At 34.5% G+C, this 20,988-nt stretch overlaps 1 protein-coding gene across 2 annotated transcripts in view; it reads right to left on the reverse strand.

The window, feature by feature from the left end:
* Positions 1-3,992: 3,992 nt before the first annotated feature.
* LOC129272727 (Y+L amino acid transporter 2-like) overlaps positions 3,993-20,988 on the reverse strand; it is a 43,544-nt gene continuing 26,548 nt past the window's right edge. The window contains exons 1-10 of one of the 2 annotated variants that reach the window (XM_064107382.1): positions 18,113-19,075; positions 17,397-17,522; positions 15,614-15,707; positions 14,007-14,051; positions 11,309-11,432; positions 10,683-10,786; positions 9,432-9,528; positions 8,196-8,345; positions 7,352-7,529; positions 4,401-5,715 (exon numbers count right to left, since the gene is read on the reverse strand). In XM_064107382.1, coding sequence (XP_063963452.1) covers positions 5,660-5,715; positions 7,352-7,529; positions 8,196-8,345; positions 9,432-9,528; positions 10,683-10,786; positions 11,309-11,432; positions 14,007-14,051; positions 15,614-15,707; positions 17,397-17,522; positions 18,113-18,680 — 1,542 coding nt within the window. In that variant the 5' untranslated portion in view covers positions 18,681-19,075 and the 3' untranslated portion in view covers positions 4,401-5,659. Of the gene's footprint in view, positions 5,716-7,351; positions 7,530-8,195; positions 8,346-9,431; positions 9,529-10,682; positions 10,787-11,308; positions 11,433-14,006; positions 14,052-15,613; positions 15,708-17,396; positions 17,523-18,112; positions 19,076-20,988 lie in introns of those variants that run through there. The other variant, XM_064107381.1, reaches the window with a different exon arrangement.

The following is a 20,988-nucleotide window of genomic DNA, read 5'->3' on the forward strand; positions in this document are numbered from 1 at the left end:
TCATGAAAATCAATAATGCGAGCGCGAAGCGTGAGCTGAAAATATTTGAAATTTCGATCTGAAAAAGGGTTAATTTAAGCACTATTTCAATTTTTTGATTTGGGTCAATACTTAGGGAAGGGGGGAGCTGTCTTCTTAGGGAAAGGGTGCATGTTGTTAAATGCAGGGGTGCCGTGATCTATCCAAGAGGAAAATTTCTTGTTTTTGTTCGATAGTTCTTATTTGGTTTAGATGTTTCAGCTCTCTGACTGAACGTCCAGCATCCAATGGTATCCGTTTGATCCCGCGTTTGATCAAAGGGAATTTTGATTTCTAGGAACTGTACAGTCATGACAGTTATCGGCACGAGCTGGCGCTATACGCATTCAGTTCTAAATATCGAAACCATCTTTTACGGTTCGATCACGCTCATAAAAAAATCACCTACAACGGCAAACATAAATTCTTTGATTTTTCACCATCTATCACACTAAAATCAAACTTCCATCTACACATATTCATAACAATAAAAAACATTCGTTCGACAGTTCTCTACGTACAGAGGAATAATTTTTCAAGGATTGAAGGGGAGAAAACGAGGAGAAGGCAAGGGGTTAAATGGGAAGCAAGAAAGAAGACAGAGGAGTATATATGGTTTCCCACAACTACAAAAAAGTTACAATAATCTTTGGTACCAACACAACATATGACTATTTTCAACTTCAGGGAAAGGGGAAAGGGGAAGTGATAGTATACAAATTTATTAGGTTTTGAGAAAGTATTGTTGAATTTTTTTTCCGAGTTAAGTCTGGCAATTATTATTCGGGGGCGAAGCACCGAGGGATAATATACAAATATACCAGGCTTTGAGGAAGTATAGAAGGAATTATTCGACGAAGTTGAAATGGCAAGTACTAATTTCCCCGAGGTGAGAATAGTTGCATGCCAGTATACAACCGAGGATGAATACTTCCCTCTATACTTTCGAAATAAAGGCCTGGCATAATTATTTGTTTTATATCCTACTTTTTAATAAGTTAGAACAATAAATCTTGGTCACATGATGTTATTTGAACCAATCACTATACAGGATTTAATCTATGTAGGATATAAAGAGATATGGAAAAAGGGTCAATAATTGGCTATCAATATGATCACAATATGTTTCAAATGCAAAATTGTCACTACTCTTGAATGGAGAATAGTAATTAATTGTTTAACACTGATACTTCTAAAAATTGGCATTAGATTTTTTTATGATTGTCCAATCCTTTAGACATGAAATAACCAACCAACTATTACCTTGCATTGTAGACCTAACAACTCTCCACTAAATTTACGTGAAGCTGTAAATACATTGTAAATTGATGTTTGTTAACATTGACATGAAGATGAAATATGACCAGGGAGTTTCTCCTCCCATCTCTCTGATAAAACTAATAATATATATCTCTCAAAACAATGCTTATTATACGTTCATTTTAAGATCTATCCACTGTCGAAGCTGTGTTTAACCTACTGCAGTTTGAACAGAGCCAAATCTCGAGAGAAAAGATCACGTAATGAACTCGTGTGCATGCATCATTTTTGTAATGTGTATTGTGATAAGAGCGTTGTAAGAAACTCTTAAAACTCACTACTCTTCTTAATAAACATTTCCATTCAAATTTAACCATTGTTATTGTACGCATTTCTGTTTTGAATCAGTCTCTGCATCTCAACACCCTATTCATTCTCTAGAATAGCCAATCCTTTTTTTCTACTATTTTACTTTTATTCTTTGCCTTCTTTTTTTTACTTTTCATTCCCTCCTTTCGTTTAATTCTATTCTATTTTTTTAATCCCTCTTTCTTCCCCTCCTTCTTTTTCATCCTCTCTTTCTTTGCCTGTCTGTCTTTCTTTTTTCCTTCCGTCTTTCTTTCTTTCTGTATTTCTTTTTTTTCCTTCCTCCCTTCCTTCCTTTTTTTCTTTCTTTTTCTTTCTTTCTTTCTTTCTTTCTTTCTTTCTTTCTTCCTTCCTTTCTTTCTTTTTTTTCCTTCCTCCTTCCTCCCTTCTTCCTTTCCTCTTCTTCCTTTCCTTACTTCATTTCTCCCCTTCCTTTCATCTGTTAAAAACATCATGATAATAAAATAAACAAATCACGACAGGCCTTTAAGAATAAATGCACGTTTATATTATACAATCTTCTCTTTCCCTTCTTAATCCCAAAATACTGCAATCAATTTCAGGCTGACGGGAATATATCTTACATTATAAACAGTGTAAACATGCATATCAAGAAAATGGATTGAACAAAAAGAAATATGATAAACGAAACACAATTAAGCCAAAGAAGCAAAAATACACAAAAGAAAGAAAGTAAAAAGCACATGAAATATTATATATCAATTATTATTTATACACAAGTCATGATCTTTTTCAAATTGTTCTGAAATCACATAATTGCCTATAGAATCGTAGTTTATTGAAAGGTTAAAATGTACAAAAAACGGGGGAAAATTGTCATTCGCAAATGCAGTTTGCTAATATACAAGAAAGAAATGCAACATAGCATTCGTACATTTCTGAGTGCTCAGTAATACCTGAACTAAGCCTATCTTGTAAAAATACTTCATCAAACTAGTGTGACATATAACTTACATTTAGTGTATGGTAAAAAAAAAATTGCTATTGTTCATTCCTAACATACAATACTACCATTGCACTACTCGTAATCTTATCTCGAAAAACTACAAAAACACTTACAATCGATTGGACCTCCGAAAAACAGGATGTATACAAATTTATATTACATTTCTTCAGAATAGATATATACTATTCCTTCAAAATGAAGATGTAACATATTTTTATATATTTGAACATTTATCTCTCCCCAACATACTCAGAGATATAAATATATTAAGTATTATGATATACATTTTTCATATGATTGGAACAAATATATATACTGCACACCTTAATATGTAATTATTTTAAGTAGCAAAGTAATGGTACCTGATTTCTGTCGTAAGATTCATGTTCAAAGTATTTCTTGGAATTTGATATTGATTTCGACTGGCTGTATAACTATGTGTCACATGAATTGGAATTTGGGCCCAGTATCACAAACTTAGAGATTAATCATAGAGTTAATCCATTAATTCCTATATAATCAATTACTAAATTTTGTGGTACAAGGCCTAAGAACACTTTAATAGATAATACAATACGCTTAACATGTACATGTATATAACCCTGATTGGTAGATAATGTCAATTTTCATGGAATGTCTTGAATAAAGATAAAGAAAATAAGAGGTCGAAGATTTGTATTTCATACATACCATATTGGCATATTCCTTTCCAAACATGAAAAGGTAGGTTCTTAACTAAATAATTTTATTCAAAGATAACCGTAAGCAATTAATGCCCAAGTAATATTTCGTGTTGAAGATATTTCACGTTGAAGAAAATTCATGTCAAAATTATTTTCATGAATTTCATCTCTATATATAATAGATTAATCAAACAATCCACGTGAAACACCACAAGCTTCATAGAAATAATATTTGCAATATCTTTCTCAATAAAACAAAATAAAAATAATACAAGAAGTCGATTATTTAGAAAGGCAACATGAAATAAATCACACATTATCATGATTATCAGATACACATATTAATAGATATATACATAGGCCAAAAGAACAGTAACTTCTTGAAATGGTCTTTATTTTCTTCTAATGTTCTACACTTATATTAATGCAGAAAAAAACCTGACAACTAACGAAACAAATAGAACATTTATTGAACAATACACTTAATCATCTTCTCCTTTTTTACCACTTAGGACTAAAAAGGGCAAGAGGTTTTAAGTGTTGTAAATACCTGTAACCGATAAACTCACACACAATGCCATAGAGAACTGCTTTTCATTTCCAATCATGCAACAACAATCATTCACCTATAACATGGCACTTTTGCATCGAACTGTTTTCCTAGCATGCTTACATTACTAAAATGTAATATATATATATATATATATATGTTTTAAAGTTATCAACAATACCACTGAAAAAAAGATGAATATACATTTATGAAAGTCATGCTTATTGATTTATACTTCAAAAGATGTACATAGTACGTCTCTTTCTGTAAACATTTTGTGCGCAAAAATCTTGGTCCTTTATCTGCATTGTAAATTTCTGTCAGAGGTGTCCACAATTATTGTAATTTCATGTTCACTGAGAGATCATCCATAATATCATATTTTCAAGAATTTACCCCCGGAAATCAGAGAGTCAGCTGTACTATTCCAAACAATAATCAATACGATTGACAATTCTATTAATACCATTTCATCTATATAGATACAGTACATTTCAGAGATTATCAAAGCATCCTCTACACTCTTCAAACTATCAGATTAAAAACTCTTTGTTTTATCTATCAATCACAGCAAAACAAGCACACATTCATCTTCTCATTCAATAATAAACGTCTGTAAAAAAAAAATCTGCCTACATTTACACCAATGAATTATTGCATAAAATGAAATGCATCTGTTCTGGAGCAAACTTAATGTTCATAATTATCTGTTAAGGATTTCTGAAGAGAAAATAGTTGAAATTGATTTTGTTTTCTTACCCAGTAGGATGCGAAAGATATTGTACATGTATGTTTGATTTTGCCAGCGCCATAATGAGGCTGCGATGAATGCAAGGAATACTCCCAGGGAGTGGAAATTATGCACTTTTCGTGCGGGGATTGAAATGAATCCAATGACCGGGGTAATAATATGCTGTAACGCCCTTTGAGCCATTCTGGGAAAAGCGCTTTATAAAAATTGGCTATTAGTATTATTACTGTCCCTACAAAGGTATTCAAAATTCAATCATGAAACAGACACAAATATTTATACTGCTGACCCTCAAAGAGCAGATTCCACAAAACAAGGCACCCACTTTCAAATAAATATGATGAAAAGGGTCTTTCATACAACCTCATTTTCAGGTTATGAATAGTGCATTTTTAAAAATTCGTATATCACTGGAGTAAAAAAAGTGCACAATAATTCTCTTGAGGGTCAATAGAGAAATATTACCCTTCTCTCTACTTGTGAAAAAAATGTAAATATGCAATGTTCACCAGCCCACAACCGAACATGATGGTTATCAATATCTTAAATCCTTAGAAAAGAGCCTAAAAGTAAAGTTTGCTTGACATTGCACATGCATTCATACTCCAAAAAATGTACAGGTCATCATGGTTATTTATAGATATCAAAGGCATGTCCTTTTGAACGGCTTGATAGACAAAACCTGATCAACTATTTAAGGCGATCTTTAATGAGAGCTGGGTCCTGTGACACAAAACTTTAATAGCGATTGAGTGAGGGCCGAGTCTTACGATTGATCATACACAACAATCTATGCAATCGATTGTAGAAATCAGCCCTGCAATCAATCGCTGAGCTTTATGTTATGCCCCCTGGACCATGTCTCACAAAGAATTACAATAGATTCATTTCAGACTCAAATTGTTAATTTATCTAAATTTCTCCTAACTAGACATGCTGACATCCATTACAATTGAATAATAATTGATTCTATTGCAAATCTTTGTGAGATGGAGCCCTTCTCACTTCAAGATTTTGGTCAGTGAGGCGTGGAGTACCAAGATGGCTGTTCAAGTTTAATGACACTATCTCTCTTCAGCCACAACAAGCATCAACTTCTGGAACCAACGAGTGACAAAATCTGACAAGAGAACGAATGATACATTGAAAAAAAAATGACATTCCAACAATTCACATCTATTTGTAGACATGCACATGCATTATGAAATATGGAGTTTCATTGTTAGTGAACACTATATATTTATTTTATTATCTGTTTTCATTGATTTTGTAAATTGTATGTATTGATGTAATTTGTTCCAATTAGTATGACATATTCAAAATTTAATGTTTAGGTTTAATGTATAAGTTGTATGATTCAGTAATTCAATATTTGTACAGTGCATAGAGTCTCTCGACTATTATGTGCTGTATAAATGTCAGTTATTACTATTACTATTATTACTATCATCATTATCATTATTGTTATTATCATGTGGATATCAATCAAACATTAATCTAAACAAGTGGAACGCCTCTGGCAGTCTTGCCTGCATTACGCAATTCGATATAGCAGCAGTGCTGCCTTTGAAAACAGCTAATGAATAATTATTCACAGAAGAAAACACTAATATAATAAAATATTGTGTCCATTGACCCAAAATGACCTTTGATCATGTGACCTAAGACATGCGCAAAACAGTAATCCATACTGGATTACCCTTATGTCTATGTTTCATGAGCTAGATCCATAAACTTTTTAAGTTATGATGCCAATTCAAGACATACTCCCAACACGGCTAGAGTTCATTAACCTTTAAATGACCTTTGATCTTGGCCATGTTCCTGAAATGTGCACAGGGTATTCAGGGATACACTGCTGCTCTTATGTCCAAGTTTCATCAACTAGATCCATAAACTTCTAAAGTTATGATGACAGTTCAACAAATACCCCCAACATTACCGAAGTTTCTTGACCCTAAATGACCTTTGACCTTAGTCATGTGACCTGAAACTCGCACAGGATGTTTAAGGGTACTTGATTGCTCTTCTGTCCAAGTTTCATGAATTAGATCCATAAACTTTCAAAGTTATGATGACAATTCCTCAAATAACCACAACATAGCCAAAGTTCGTTGACCCTAAGTGACCTTTGACCTTAACCATGTGACCTGAAACTCAGGCAGGATTTTCAGTGATACACTATTACCCTTATGTTTAAGTTTTATGAACTAGATCCATATGATTTTGAAGTTATGACAACATTTCAAAAACTTAACCTTGGTTAAGATTTTGATATTGATTCCCCCAAAATGGTCTATGTTCATTGACCCTAAATGACCTTTGACCTTGGTCATGTGACCTGAAACTCAGGCAGGATTTTCAGTAATACTTGATTTAAGTTGATTACCCTTATGTCCAAGTTTCATGAACTAAGTCCATATACTTTCTAAGTTATGATGACATTTCAAAAACTTAACCTTGGTTAAGATTTCAATGTTGACGACGCCGCCGCCGCCGTCGGAAAAGCGGCGCCTATAGTCTCGCTCTGCTATGCAGGCGAGACAAAAAGAAATAAGAATATTACTGGGAGAAGAAATCCTATATATGCAACAGGATAAGTTTATTTTTACATCTTAATGGACAGAGGCACATTTTGTGTATATATGTAATACAACATTTTATCTGTCATTCACATTAGCATTTATGTATATTGTTATTAGAGAAATATTAAATAAAGACTCGATTTGGTTAAAGAGTCTGTACACACTACTCACCATTGGCTTTGACGACCATATCAGGTTTCTTCTTGGGTTTGACGATGAAGAAATAGACCGGGATTCCTGTGCACATGATAGCGACACCGATAGCAGTGTCTATGGGGGCGGCGATGGTTCCCATGATGATGAGGAAGATGCATGCGAGGACGAAGATGATTGGAAGAATGATGTTTACCTAGAGAGGGTTTTAAAAAAGAAATGGAGATGAGATAAGAGTGACTCTTTGTAGATGCAGATCGAGGAAGGGGATGAGGGGGAGCGGAAGGGGGCATGTTTCCCCTTCCCCCCTTTTGAGGACCTATTGAATTATTCTTTTGTTTTTGCTGATCAAAAGAATTTATTAGTATGGGGGAAATGCTCCTTTCCAGAGTTACAAATCTTACTTTAGTACTTTTTTTTTTGGGGGGGAGGGGTGAAAATTCTGGGACTCCCCCTCACTATCTGCAGTTGCAAAACTGTGACTGTGATATTTGCTTTTGTGTCTGGAATAGTTTTGAGATGAGTAACATAATGTGAATTCCAGATTTTAACATCCACTGGTTACATGATCAAAATTAGGTTCGTCTGTATCTATTCGTCTTTCTTTATTCATGAGTGGAAGAAAAAGATGGTGAGAAAAGTAGAGGAAAAGAAGGAAGGTGAGGAGATGAAAAAAGGGAATTTATGAGAGATAATGATGGAGATAAAACGAGAGTGAATGGAGAGAAAGAAAATAACAGAATGGTACTGGTAGTACAATAGATATTAGGGATAAAGCGATTAGAAAATCAAGTTAAGAGTAAGAAGAGTTGAAAAAGAAAGAGGTGACGGTGGCTTGAAGAAGAAGACTCCTTAATCTTACCTTGTATGGTCTTGGCCTGTCGGGTTCCTTGTAACGCAACCACAAGAGACCAGCTACAGCGAGACCACTGCTAAACCATGTCACAAAGTTGAAATAGTTGATAAGTGTGAACACGTCGCCAGCCAGTGAGTAGAGTATGGTGAGCAGAGACTGCCAAAGAAAAAAGAAAAAAAAGTATTGAGCTATTTTGAAACTTGAAAAGTCATACACGTATATTGCAACCAAAAATTGATGTACTATATAAAAATATTGCAAAAACTGTCAATAAGAAAATGCTTACAATGCTTACAAAGTTTGTTACGTTTTGATACAGGGATTTTACAAATTCTTTAAAAAATGAAGAGGAAAAAAAGGAGAAAAAAGGAAAAGAGGAAGATAAATATAGAAGAGTTCCATAAAAGTACTATGGTAACTCTATACTACCTCCCTTATTCAAATGAGATTTTCAAATGATACCGCCTTCAGTCTGTCCTATGCATAACACAATGTTTTTCATAATCTAGTCCATAATTATTTTTCCTGTTTTGGAGATTATTTGACTTATGAAAGGTTGACTAATGCAAAATGATGACTTTGCAAGGCATATACGGTAAATGAATAGATTCATGATGAATAAGTAACACAATGTATTCCTGAAAATAACAATACTCTAAATAAATATATTCATCCTTATTGACATCATACTGGTATCATGCCCATGGTGCACATCAGAAGCTCCTCATGGTAAATAAAATATTCTCAATAATGAATTTATTGTAACTTAAATGTTATCATTATTAAAGTAATGTAAATAAAAAATTATCCATAATGAAATTATAAATGGTAAATGAAATATTTTCAACAATAAAATGGTAACAAAAATTCTCAACAACAAACTTATGGTAAACAAAATATTATCCATAATAAACTCATAGTAAATAAATGACTATCAGTAATAAACTCATGGAAAATAAAACATTCGCCATGAAATTATGGTAAATAAAATATTTCCAATAATTAAATGGTAAATAAATTGTTCTCAATAATGAAATTGTGGTAAACAAAATATTATCAATAACAAAATCAAGGTAAATAAAGTATTGTCAATAATAAACTCATTATATGAATAAAATATTGTCAATAATGAATTCATAGTAAATATAATATTATCAATAATAATCTCATGATACATAAATTATCAATAATAAACACATGGTAAATGAAATATCTACAGTAAACCCATGTTAATATACTCACAGTAAATAATAATGATGGTACGGGTGTATTTCTCTCAATGTTGATCATGGAAAGGAGATTAGGTAGATGTTTCTCACGAGCACCAACAAAGAATAATCTGTGGAGAAGAAAAATAGTTCAAATTATATCATCAGAATACAATGACGATGGTTAGGAATCGTTGGATTTACATTTTTAAACTCAGCTGAATAATAAGGGTAATATAGAGTTTAATGCCCCTATTGCCCAGGGGGCCACTTCCATTGACGAGTGGATACCATACACGACCATGGGGTCTCGAAAAGCACCCTAAACACGTATTTTCCATTTTCTGAAAATGCACCCCTTAACAAGTATTGGCGTGTGAAACCCTACCCTTAACAAGTATTGGAAACAAAACGTACTCTTGGCAAGTTTCTTGAATTGACCCCCTAAACAAGTACAACGATATTTTTATTGTTATGTCACGGACGTTGGTCGTCGGTTTTACCTTCACCCACATCATTAGGTTTGGTACAGCCCCACCTCCCACATCTCGCGCAAATCGTTCTCTAAACACGTAGTGTTGACTCTATTGGGGCAAAAGTACATCTTTTATAAAACATTTTAGTCTTAATTTTTTACACCCTCGCAAATTTGACCCTAAACACGTAGCTTTCCTAGTGAAAATAGATACCCTTTTTTCATCATTTTAGTGTTTTTGACACCCTAATCACATTACGTACGTAACGTGCCCTATCTTGAAAAAGACATCCTTTTTGCGTGTTTTTTTGGTAGCGCGTGGTATCCACTCGTCAATGTAAGTGGCCCCCCCGGGCTCTATGGTCCATGGCCCTGGAAAGAGGGGGTGCTGAAGGGCCCCAAAATTCACCTGGGGCCCGGGGGGGGGGGGGCGGTCCTGCGTGTTTGATTCTCCATAGGCAGCACCCCTTGTGAAAAAAATCGTTCCCACCCAGGGCCCTGCTATGGTCCCCCTTTTTATGTTTTTCTTTTTTTTCTTCCATCTTCTTCACCCTTTTATCATTTTGTGATTTCTTTATTGATTGAATGATTGATTGACTGAAGGGTTTTATTGCATATATCCATCCCCATGGTCCAGATACTGAATTGCAGAGGTTACAATATCAATCAATGATGCAGCAATTGATTGCTTTTCTCGTCTTCTAAAGAATTGTTCTCACTACTTGAAAAATCATATGGGATGGTCACCCCTTGCCCCCGTCCCCCAAAGGCAAAGCCCCTGTCCCTGAATAATGAATTTTGGTCAATTACCTAGAACAGGTCAGCATGTTACCATTAGCTGATCCAAAGGTTGAGAGAGCCACAGCAACAGGCATGATCCAAGCAAAGCTTCCAAGAACCTTAGCCCCGTATGTCTGTATGAAAGTTGAATACAAAAGAAATAAATGAATGTGTAATGCAAGATCCTCAAGAAAATTATATTTTTTTATTTTTCAATAAAAAACAATGAAAAAATAAATTTTTTAGACCTTCATAGTGTCCCCAAAACAGAATGTTTTGTTTATTATTTCATAGGATATTAATAGCCAGTATTAACTGCATTAGGCCTATGTGCATAAATAACATTTTCAAATTTGTATTACAGATCACATTCCTGGCGTCCTGAAAATAAATAAAAAAATAAAAAAATTGAAGTGAATAAAAATTTATAGAAATAAATAAAATTATATCAAAAAGTATACAAGTCTTAATTGAACTATGACAAACCTATCATCATGAAATTATTTTAGAAAGAAAACGTATATTGGGGCCATATTTGTTGTGAGAAAGTAATGGTATCAAAACCTATTGATGAGTACAAATAAACAATATTTTCTCAATTATCACATAATCCTTGAAGGTTGCCAATTTGATTCAAATATTCGAATGATACTAACCACTGCCACGGCGTTTGAAGCGAGGAGTTCCTCCGGCGAAAGGGCAGCGAAGTAAGCAATGTTTGTTAAGACGTAGACTATCGTTACAGTGACAATGGTGATGACGATGGCACGAGGAAGATTTCTGTGAAGGATAATAAAAATAAAAGGTTATTTCTGTTGATAGAGGATAAAGTGATTTTTGATCAATAATCTAACGTTCTTAATTACCTTTCAGTATTTGTCTTTGCATGGGGCAAATTTCCAAGCATAAAAACTAAATTGACCTTAAGAAAGTGTTGAGTATTGCGCTTAACTAAAAATAAATGTGGGGGCAGCGCATTCTTTATTTTCCCCTAGAATCTAAATTGTGAATATATTTTACCCTTGAAATTATCATTGGGCCAATAATAATCAATTCCATTATTTATGAACATAATATGTTTAATATATATAAAGAATTTACACGATTTGATAAATTATGTATTTCATTATTTTTATATGGAAATAAATACAAACAAATAATATGTATGAGGAATTGATTGAAAGCTAAACTCATGTTTAGAGAATATCTATAGAAATGTATCAAAGACATCTGTCAAATCGCAACTATAGTAATGTCAGTAAAATAATATCTATGTACTACATGTAACAACAATTTGGAAATAACTAACACCAAATATTAAAGTGCTTTAAATGCAGATATATAGATTTAGTATCCTTTAGTTAATTTTCATTTAGGCTTATTCATTTTCTTATAATTTATTATCCTTTATAGCGAGGGAGGGGCTGGGGGGGGGGGTGGGTGGGTGTTAGAGTCTTATGAGGAAAGCATCGGAGCCAGAAGTCACTTCTTGTAAGTTTACTCTGTCAATAATAATATCTTGAAATGAACTCATAATTAAAATAAACATAGGAACATCTAAACAAGAGATACAATTGTTTTCGAGAATATCATAGCGTCTTTGGCATCATGCAGCAGAACGAATGTTTAATTCATTTGGTCACAATATAATTATGCTGCACACAATCGCAACGGTTGTAAGCAGTCGCACCACCAATTGTGAAAGGGGCTTGCGTAAGTACACAAAGACTTGCAAATAATATAATAACATAAAATCAATGAACTTTATAACAGGTTGATGATCTGATTGTAATAAGAATTATCAGTGTATCAATAACAACTGTTAAAAATGTTGTAAATTGCCCTTCACCTCGTCACGTGTTAAACGATAATGAAGTGCGAAGTAATATCGCGATATTTGTGTTTGGCGGGACAAATAAAATAAAGACTGATATAAAAACAATAGATTTATCATTAAGTGTCTTCCATTTTCCCACGTGGGTTTAATTAACAAACTGTTATCTGTTAAAATATTGATCATAAGGAGGAAATTAATAGAAAAAATGTCTCAGAACTCATGAGTATTGACCTATTGATATGCATACAATGTAGTTTATGTTTTAAAGTTACTTTTCTTCTTTATCCCCTCCCAGATCCCCACAAATTTCAACAAGTCCCAGGTGAAATAACCTGAACTGATATGACATATTCATTGGTAATATGTTGCTCTTTCTTGTTTAATGACGAATAGAGATGTTATCTTAATCATTGTCTAATAATAGGTTAATAAATTGAAGACCATTTCGAACGTTAAATGCCGCAACCAGTAAGAACTCGGTTGCTGCTGCATTGGCGGTGGAAGCCAACAAATTAAGGGGGGGTCCACCTGAAATTTTTGGATGGACACATGTAAAAAAATTGACAAGCAAAAAAAAAAAGGTTATCAATAAAAATTTAAGGGGCGGACAGCCCCCCCCCCTCATCTCAAATTTAGGGGGGACAGGACCCCCCCATCCCCCCGCTTCCGTCGCCTATGTGCTGCACTGAATAAACAGGCCCCGAACCCTTACCCATAATACAACATCATGATCACCTAGTCTCGTTATATATGCCCAATGGAATCAAAACAAATTTATGTAATATCATGTGTAATAATCATATACCTGTAAATGAACAGAAAATACCCGCTTCAAGGCATTCCCATTTTCTATTAAGATAATGACCAACGTAACAAAGAAATCAAATCACCCATCCCCATTTTTTGATTCATATTTCTGATTATCTTCCCATTATAATACGGTACTCGAAATAGTAATTTTAATTTTGTATTACCAAAACGTGAAGGACATATAGGGAACACTTTTTATTTTAATGGCATCCAATCTTGGAATGCTCTTCCCAATCAAGTAAAAGCAGTTAAAAATATTCTCAATTTAAGAGTGCATTAAAGAAGCACCTAAAACTGGAAGCTACCCGAGAGCAATATAACCAGTAAAAATCTAACATTTTGTACAGTTGGTTTCTAGTATTGTAGATAATGTAGGGTATGTTGAAATATAATCTTGTTTCATATATTAGGAGGATTGTTGTTTGCTTCAGATGTTTGCATATTATTTGACTGATGGATATGTATCACGTATTTCATTATTATTGTTTTATAACCATATTCCAGTACTTGTCGTAGTTTATACTTTTTGTTACAATATGTTAATGTTTTATACTAACAATAGGACCCCATTGGAAATAAGCCTTTCGGCTTTCATGGGCTATCCTGTCAAGGTATTCTTCAATTTTATTGTAATCTCCTGTGATATTCTTGACGAATAAAATCAATCAATCAATCAATCAATGTTCTCAAACTCGATGTTTCCTTACTTGTATGGGTCTTTCAGTTCTTCCACAACAATGTTGAGTGAGTACCTGAAATTAGAGTTTGACATTATGTTGCAATACCTCAAATATATGGTTATTAAAGAACATATATATACTACCAAAAAGGTGTCGGCCTAAATTCGATTGGCTTTGTTTATGGCTTGAAGGCTACTTATCTATTTAATTCTTCAAGATATTGTTTGAGAACAGTACAATGATTGTCATCTGACATTGAAACATTTCAATAGAAAACTGAATGATTATGATAGAAATATTAAACTATCTAAAATAATGATGATAATAATTATAATAATGATTCAATAATAATAAAATAATAGTAATTATAATAATAATAATAGTAATAATAATGATAATAATAATAATAATAATGACAATAATAATAATTGAAATAATAATAATAACAATATATTCATAGAACTTCTTAATGATAATAACAATAAAAACAGCAATATTAAAGAATATGGAATTGAGAGATGAAAAAATACTACTACTACTACTACTTAAACAATGCTATTGAATAATCGTTTGGCAAACTAAGATAACTGGATGAAAAGTCATTCAAGAATATATAATCTCATATAATTTTTATTTTTATTTTAAAGAATAATTTTTATTCATTGATGACATGATTCGTAAAATACTATTTTAACAATCATATCCACTGGTCATGTATTTTAAATTCGTATGTTTCTATATTTCTCTTTTTTCCATCTTAAATTTGAAAGTTTGTTCCTCTTTCAAACTAAAATTTGTCAAGCAGAAGCTATTGAAAAAAGTATTCACTCCCTCCTTTTGACGCTTAAGGGCAGATGAGAAATCGCAAACAGCGTCAAAGAATAAGCCCTTAAAAATCTTCTCCATTATTAACAGAATAGTGGAAGAAATTGGTCAGGCCTTAATGGGAGGGTTTCATGACAAATTTTAGTAAATAATTGTCATTGACAAATATGATCTCAGCCAATAATATGCAAGGATTTGCAGTAGCTTACTGACTATTAGTTTCATGAAATTCTCCCTTTGTCTACGGTCTTCACTTATATACAGTAATTTAATTTTATTAGGATCAGGGTGAGGAGATATTTTTTAAGTGTGAACATGGAACTACTAACGTAGTAGTAGATCCATGGTGTTAATATCCCATAATCCAACATAAAATTAGACCACCAATTGACTATTTATGACCTACAGGATGACCCTGAATTAAACAATTTAATAGGGGTTCGAAATTCGAACGAGCTGGGGGGGGGGAGATGGAGGGGCGTTGAAAAATTTAGTTCGGAAGAGGGGGAGGGGCAAGCAGTTTAAATTGATGCATCAGAATTCAGAACCCATGAAATTCTCCAGGATATTAATAAAAAATGGATGGGAATATTATTCTGGGTAGTAAGTTTTGTTGCATATCCCGGAATTTCAAAACAAAAGTTGTGTCCCATATACATGCATATTTTGTTGTTGTTGCTGTTGTTATAAATAATCACCAATGACATTTAGAGCATATCATTTCCCATAGAAGGGGTGATATAGAAGTATAGAGGGGGAGAAGGAGGAGGGGGGGGGGGGTCAGAGGTAAATGGAGGTCATTATCTTACCATCCTGCATATGAAAATAGACCAGAGTACAGGGCGATCCCCAATCCGCTCAGTTCTGTTCCTTCGAATGAGTTCTCAAAATTCTGTGTATTTCCTGCAGAACATCACAATTGGTGTCAAAATTAGAATTTGAAAAATATTTATGATCATAAATGTATTATGAAATCATCACAGGCAATAATGTGCCAATAAAAAATGGCAAAACTTTGGATTCACTCCGATTCTGTACATAATCACCATAGCACTGAAACCAATCAATTATTAAAACTTTAGACAGAAAGTTACAAAAAATGGCAAATATATATGTTTCGACCCAATATATGACGAAGTAAAATGGTAACAATAAGACGAAGTGGAAATTAGACCAACTGGGTATTGACTAAACGAGAATAAGACTAAGCCAATATTAGAACAAGTATAAATGTAGAACAAACGGAAATTAGACCAAAGTGATGTAGACCAGACAGGTTAAGCCCATGTAGTACCATACTATCTATATGAAGTAGAGTTAGTAGACCATCTGCTTGTCCATCAAGTGAATATATAATCATATTGAAGGAAGAAGAGAATGGGGGAAGTGTCTTTGATTATGATTTAATTAGACTAATAATTCAAATAATTCATCATATTTGTTATTCAGATTTCAGTTATCAAATTTTGGGAGCAATATCACAATCAACCTTATCACGCACAAGACTGACATAACTGAAGATACACACGTACCACACTTCATTACTTTCTCTCTTTTTCTTCTCGGCTCAAGCAATCTCACCACAAAGTCAATCAAAACATTTTCTTCGCATTTTTACACATGAACAAACAAACTGCACTGTTTTAACTTTTGTATTATAAATTCAATTAATAAATCGACGACATAACCCGTCGTTTACTAGTCGAGAATAGTCGTGAACTCGTCGTGAGGTATTCAACAGCGCACTGGTTTTCAACTTGAGCATGCACTAGATGATATCCCAAACTAATCAAAGTACATGTATCTCTAACTTGCATAGCCAGGGGCGCCATGAGGGGGGGGGGGGGGCGGAGCAGGGGCGATCGCCCTCTATTATTTTCCAAGAATTAGAAAAAAGGAAACAGAGAGAAAGAAAACACACAGGGTGAAAGAAAGAAAAGGAAAGAGGAAAGAAGGGAGTATGAGGTCTGAGCCATGTAACTCTATATTATGACAAAATATGAAAATGAAAATCGATATTGTATTGTTCGAAATAGACATAAAATTAAATACTCCGAAAACTTGCTTTGCCCAATAATCGATCGTGGGCCCGGTAGCCGCTGTGCAGTGCCAGATTGACGGAACAGGGTAGCAGCAACTCCCATCTTTTAACATTTTTTGGTCTGACGCGGCCAGGGTTTGAACTCCCGACCTTCCGGTTGTGAAACGGACGCTCTTCCAACTGAGTCAACGCATCGGTACTGTATATCTATCGAGAGTATGATTCAGTTGAGAAATATATGACTTTATCTCGAGGCTGCCCCCTCCCCCATGCGAGGATATATTATATGTCTCGTAGTAATAAAGCATGAATGATGGTCAAACTGATGAAGTATAAGCAATGGGCAGTTGAATATGATATTATTATATCATTTTATAGCGCTGTATAAAAACACTCTTACAGACCGATTTTTTTTTTCGATAGACATCTGTAGACGGTTCTTTGGTTTGTCTGATCATTACATTTATGTCACATTTTATAGTCGTAATTTCTTTGCACTTTTTCGAAACAGTTCGTCAAAACTTCAAAGGGTAGCAACTAGCAAAACATACCTCTACCAAGTTCTACCATACCGGTGATGATAATGATGACGAGAGCGCCAACTTTACAAAAACTCGTCACATCTTGAATCCAGCTTGACCACCGAACACTAACGGCATTGATTAGTGTAACCAAGACTGTAGAATGAAAGTAGGAACTCTTTGATATCTATCGTCTTGGGGAATATTTTTGTATTTCAGAACAAAGCAGATCAAAGATATATTTATTTTTCATTTACTATCATTTAGATTTATGCTTTAATATGATGCAATAATACATCTTTTTATTAATTACCGCCGTGTGTCGCATTTATTGATATCCAAAAAGCCTGTTCTTGTCTCAAGGCTAATAATATGCATTCAGCATTCAGATTATGATAGACTCTCTTCGTAAACATCAACGTTTCTTCAATTGTGAAGATATTTAATTATCATTTTAAATTTTCAATGTCAAGAGATTCTTTTAAAGGAAGAGGAATTCCGTGTCAGAATGGTAAAAATATGATACAAGGTCATGTGTGAGAATTATACAATAAATAATGCGTTAGTAAGTTTTATTTCAATAGCAAAATAGTTTTTGCATTCAGGGTCTTATCTTCCCAATAAATCAACTCTTCAGCAAGATACTAACATAGTACTTCTGTGCTTCTTCTTCAACAGATAATATAATTAGAGCAAATTATAATATAGTAAATTACGAAGGGGTGATATGGAATAATAAAACTTACTGGTACAAGTTATAGCAATGAGGACAGTGGGTGTCCTAGGCGGCGGACATTCTACATCGGGGTAAAGCGGTTGAAGGCTGTAGTTTGCGAACGTCAGAACGACGACAGCCATTGATCCCGGTTGGGCCATGACGGCCGAAATCCAGAGAAGCATGAAGCCGAAGAAGTCACCGTAGATAAGCTGTATGTAGGCATAGGCACCACCGGAAGCTGGGATCATAGTACCCAACTCGGCATAGCAGAGAGCACCGATCATGGAGAAGACTCCGCAAACGGCCCATACCACCATGGTCGCACCGACGCTGCCGACACCATTCAGGACTCCCTTCGGAGACACGAAGATCCCGGATCCGATGATGATCCCAATGTTGATGGCGACGCCATCGAGGAGGGTCAAGCGACGTTTGAGCTTCACGACGCTATCATCTTCGTTGTCCTTCTGGTAACCATCATCGTCAGGTTGTTCGCAGATGTCTTTGATGGCGCTAGATCGTTGTCGTGTCGGCTTGATATCCACCTCATCGATCGACTTCGACGATGATGTGTTGACTTCTTTACTTGATGCCATCGTTTGATATCCTCCACGACTAGCTACTTTTCTTCCTTTTCTAGAAAAAAAAGTTTAGTACCAAGATGTCTTCAAGTCACCCAAAGGCTACAGCCCGCTCCGTATTTGTCTCACCTCTAAAATAGGTTGCTACTTAGCCAGTAGGAACTGTAGAAACTAGAGATTTTTCACGATTCGGCAGTATCCAGTCTCCAATCTCATTTTTTGTATAACTCAGGCAAACATTAAATTTAATCAATGTGATGAACTATCGCTTACATCGATGAGGTCGACAATATTCAGAGTACAGTCCGCAGGTTTGTGTCTATACCTATTGATGTCCTGACTGACAAACTAAAGAATATGGTTATCAAATTCTTCAGTTGCTTCTGTGCACTCGACAAACATTCTCACTTGTAACATAGTGTCTAGCCCTGATTCAATAATATGGAATAGACATTGAACTGTCTTCGTAAGATCCAATAAACCATGATTACCTTATACGACAAGTTACAACCTTGTTGACCCCTAAGATAAAGAGGCCTATCATCGAGATAAGACGCGATCTTTACCAGGTTTATGACTATCATCTCTCGTTCTTTTTATCAACCGATGACTCGAATTTTCTAACCGTCTTCATAATGTGTTATCATCCGTATGTTCATAATTATGTAAGGCTTATATTTCTATTTCTGCCGAATCATCATTTGACTGCATACACTCTAAATAATATTGGGTAATAATGTTCCATGAGAGTAACTGTGTGTCCAACCAACATGGGCATTTCTTTGGGGCATTTTTATTGATCCAGTGTGATATAAAAATTGCCCATTCTAAAGTAATTGCTGCTTATTTTTTAACCATACTGGACAATATGCTTCCCACATTGGATAAAATACTGCCCAAAATTGGTGCTGTTAAAATTTTACCCAATATTTTTAGCGTTGTTTTAACCACGATACGGTGTGACTGATGTATCAATGTCGTTTCAATATATGACGATTCCCTTCAAGGTATTTCTAGACGTCTTGCAAGAATTCACACAACTAGAGTGGATTGTTAACCAAATGTGCAGCCGTGTATGTTTAGTTTGACAAAGATTACACAACAAAGTTTCTTTGAAACGGTCTTGCCTTTACGATGGTGCTGTAAAAGGGAGAAGACAGTTTGGTAATTAAAATCGAATATCGGTTGTGCAATCCTTTTTTATTAACCTTTAAAGAATAGGGGGCATATTCGGGACTTCAAATTGGGAGGGCGCAGGGGGAAGTTATCACTTGCTATCATTCTTACTTCTAAAGGGGAAATGAGGGGGGCACATCATACCACATGGAGAACAAATTTGTGTAAAAAGGGGGACATGAGCCCCGCGTGTAACCCCTGGATCCGCTCCTGAGTATGGGGATCAGGAGTTTGACTAAAAACAAAATTACTGACAAAATTTTTGGGTTTATTCTACTCTTTGTATCATTATTTTCTACTAAGTATACCAAATTCAACGTGTATTCTATAAAAGATTTAAATAATTCAATATAATGTTTCTAAGATTGGTTGTGTTTTGACGTGCCCATGTTATCATTTTTTCGGGGTTGGGGTACCAGTTCCTCGAAAAAATGGAAGAAAGAAGTATAATCACACTAAAATTAAGAGTTGATAATCAAGAGGTAAACTCGGTGATATGACTATGAAAAGTGTTGGCAAAATATTCTTGATTTCTACAATATCATTTTAAGGGCAAGACTAATTGCTATTGAGGTAAAACTAATTTGATTTGGATCAATCATTTTGGGACAAATATCTTTCCGGGGAAGGGATAATAGACAGGTCAAGGCGATATACGAAGTCGTACAATTTCTTGTTCGATCGTTCTTATTTATTTTAGAAGTGCCACCCAAATATCACACTGAGTGTCCAGTATCGAATGGTATCCGTTTGATATACTAGTCGTAGTATCCAATCAATCAGGATTTTGACTTCTAAGAACTGTACAGTTGTCGGCACGAGCTGGCGCTATAATGCTTATAACTTAACACGCATTCACTTCTTCATCGAAACTTTTATTTACGATTCAATCACGCTCGTACAAAATCACACACAACGGTCAAACATAAATTCTTTCATTTTCACCATCTTTCACTCCTCAGTCCTCAATCAATCTTCCTTCCACACATATAACAAAACAAAAATTACATTCATTCGACTTTTCTCCACATAAGAGGCGTTACATGGGGCTCCTCTATGGAGAATGTAAGAGGAGAAAAAAAAAGAAGAAAGAAAAAGAAAGGACACAGAAGAGTATATATAAAGAAGAGTTGTCTGGATCATTTAA

The sequence above is a fragment of the Lytechinus pictus genome, chromosome 12, assembly GCF_037042905.1.
Source record: "Lytechinus pictus isolate F3 Inbred chromosome 12, Lp3.0, whole genome shotgun sequence".
NCBI classification, from domain to species: domain Eukaryota; kingdom Metazoa; phylum Echinodermata; class Echinoidea; order Temnopleuroida; family Toxopneustidae; genus Lytechinus; species Lytechinus pictus.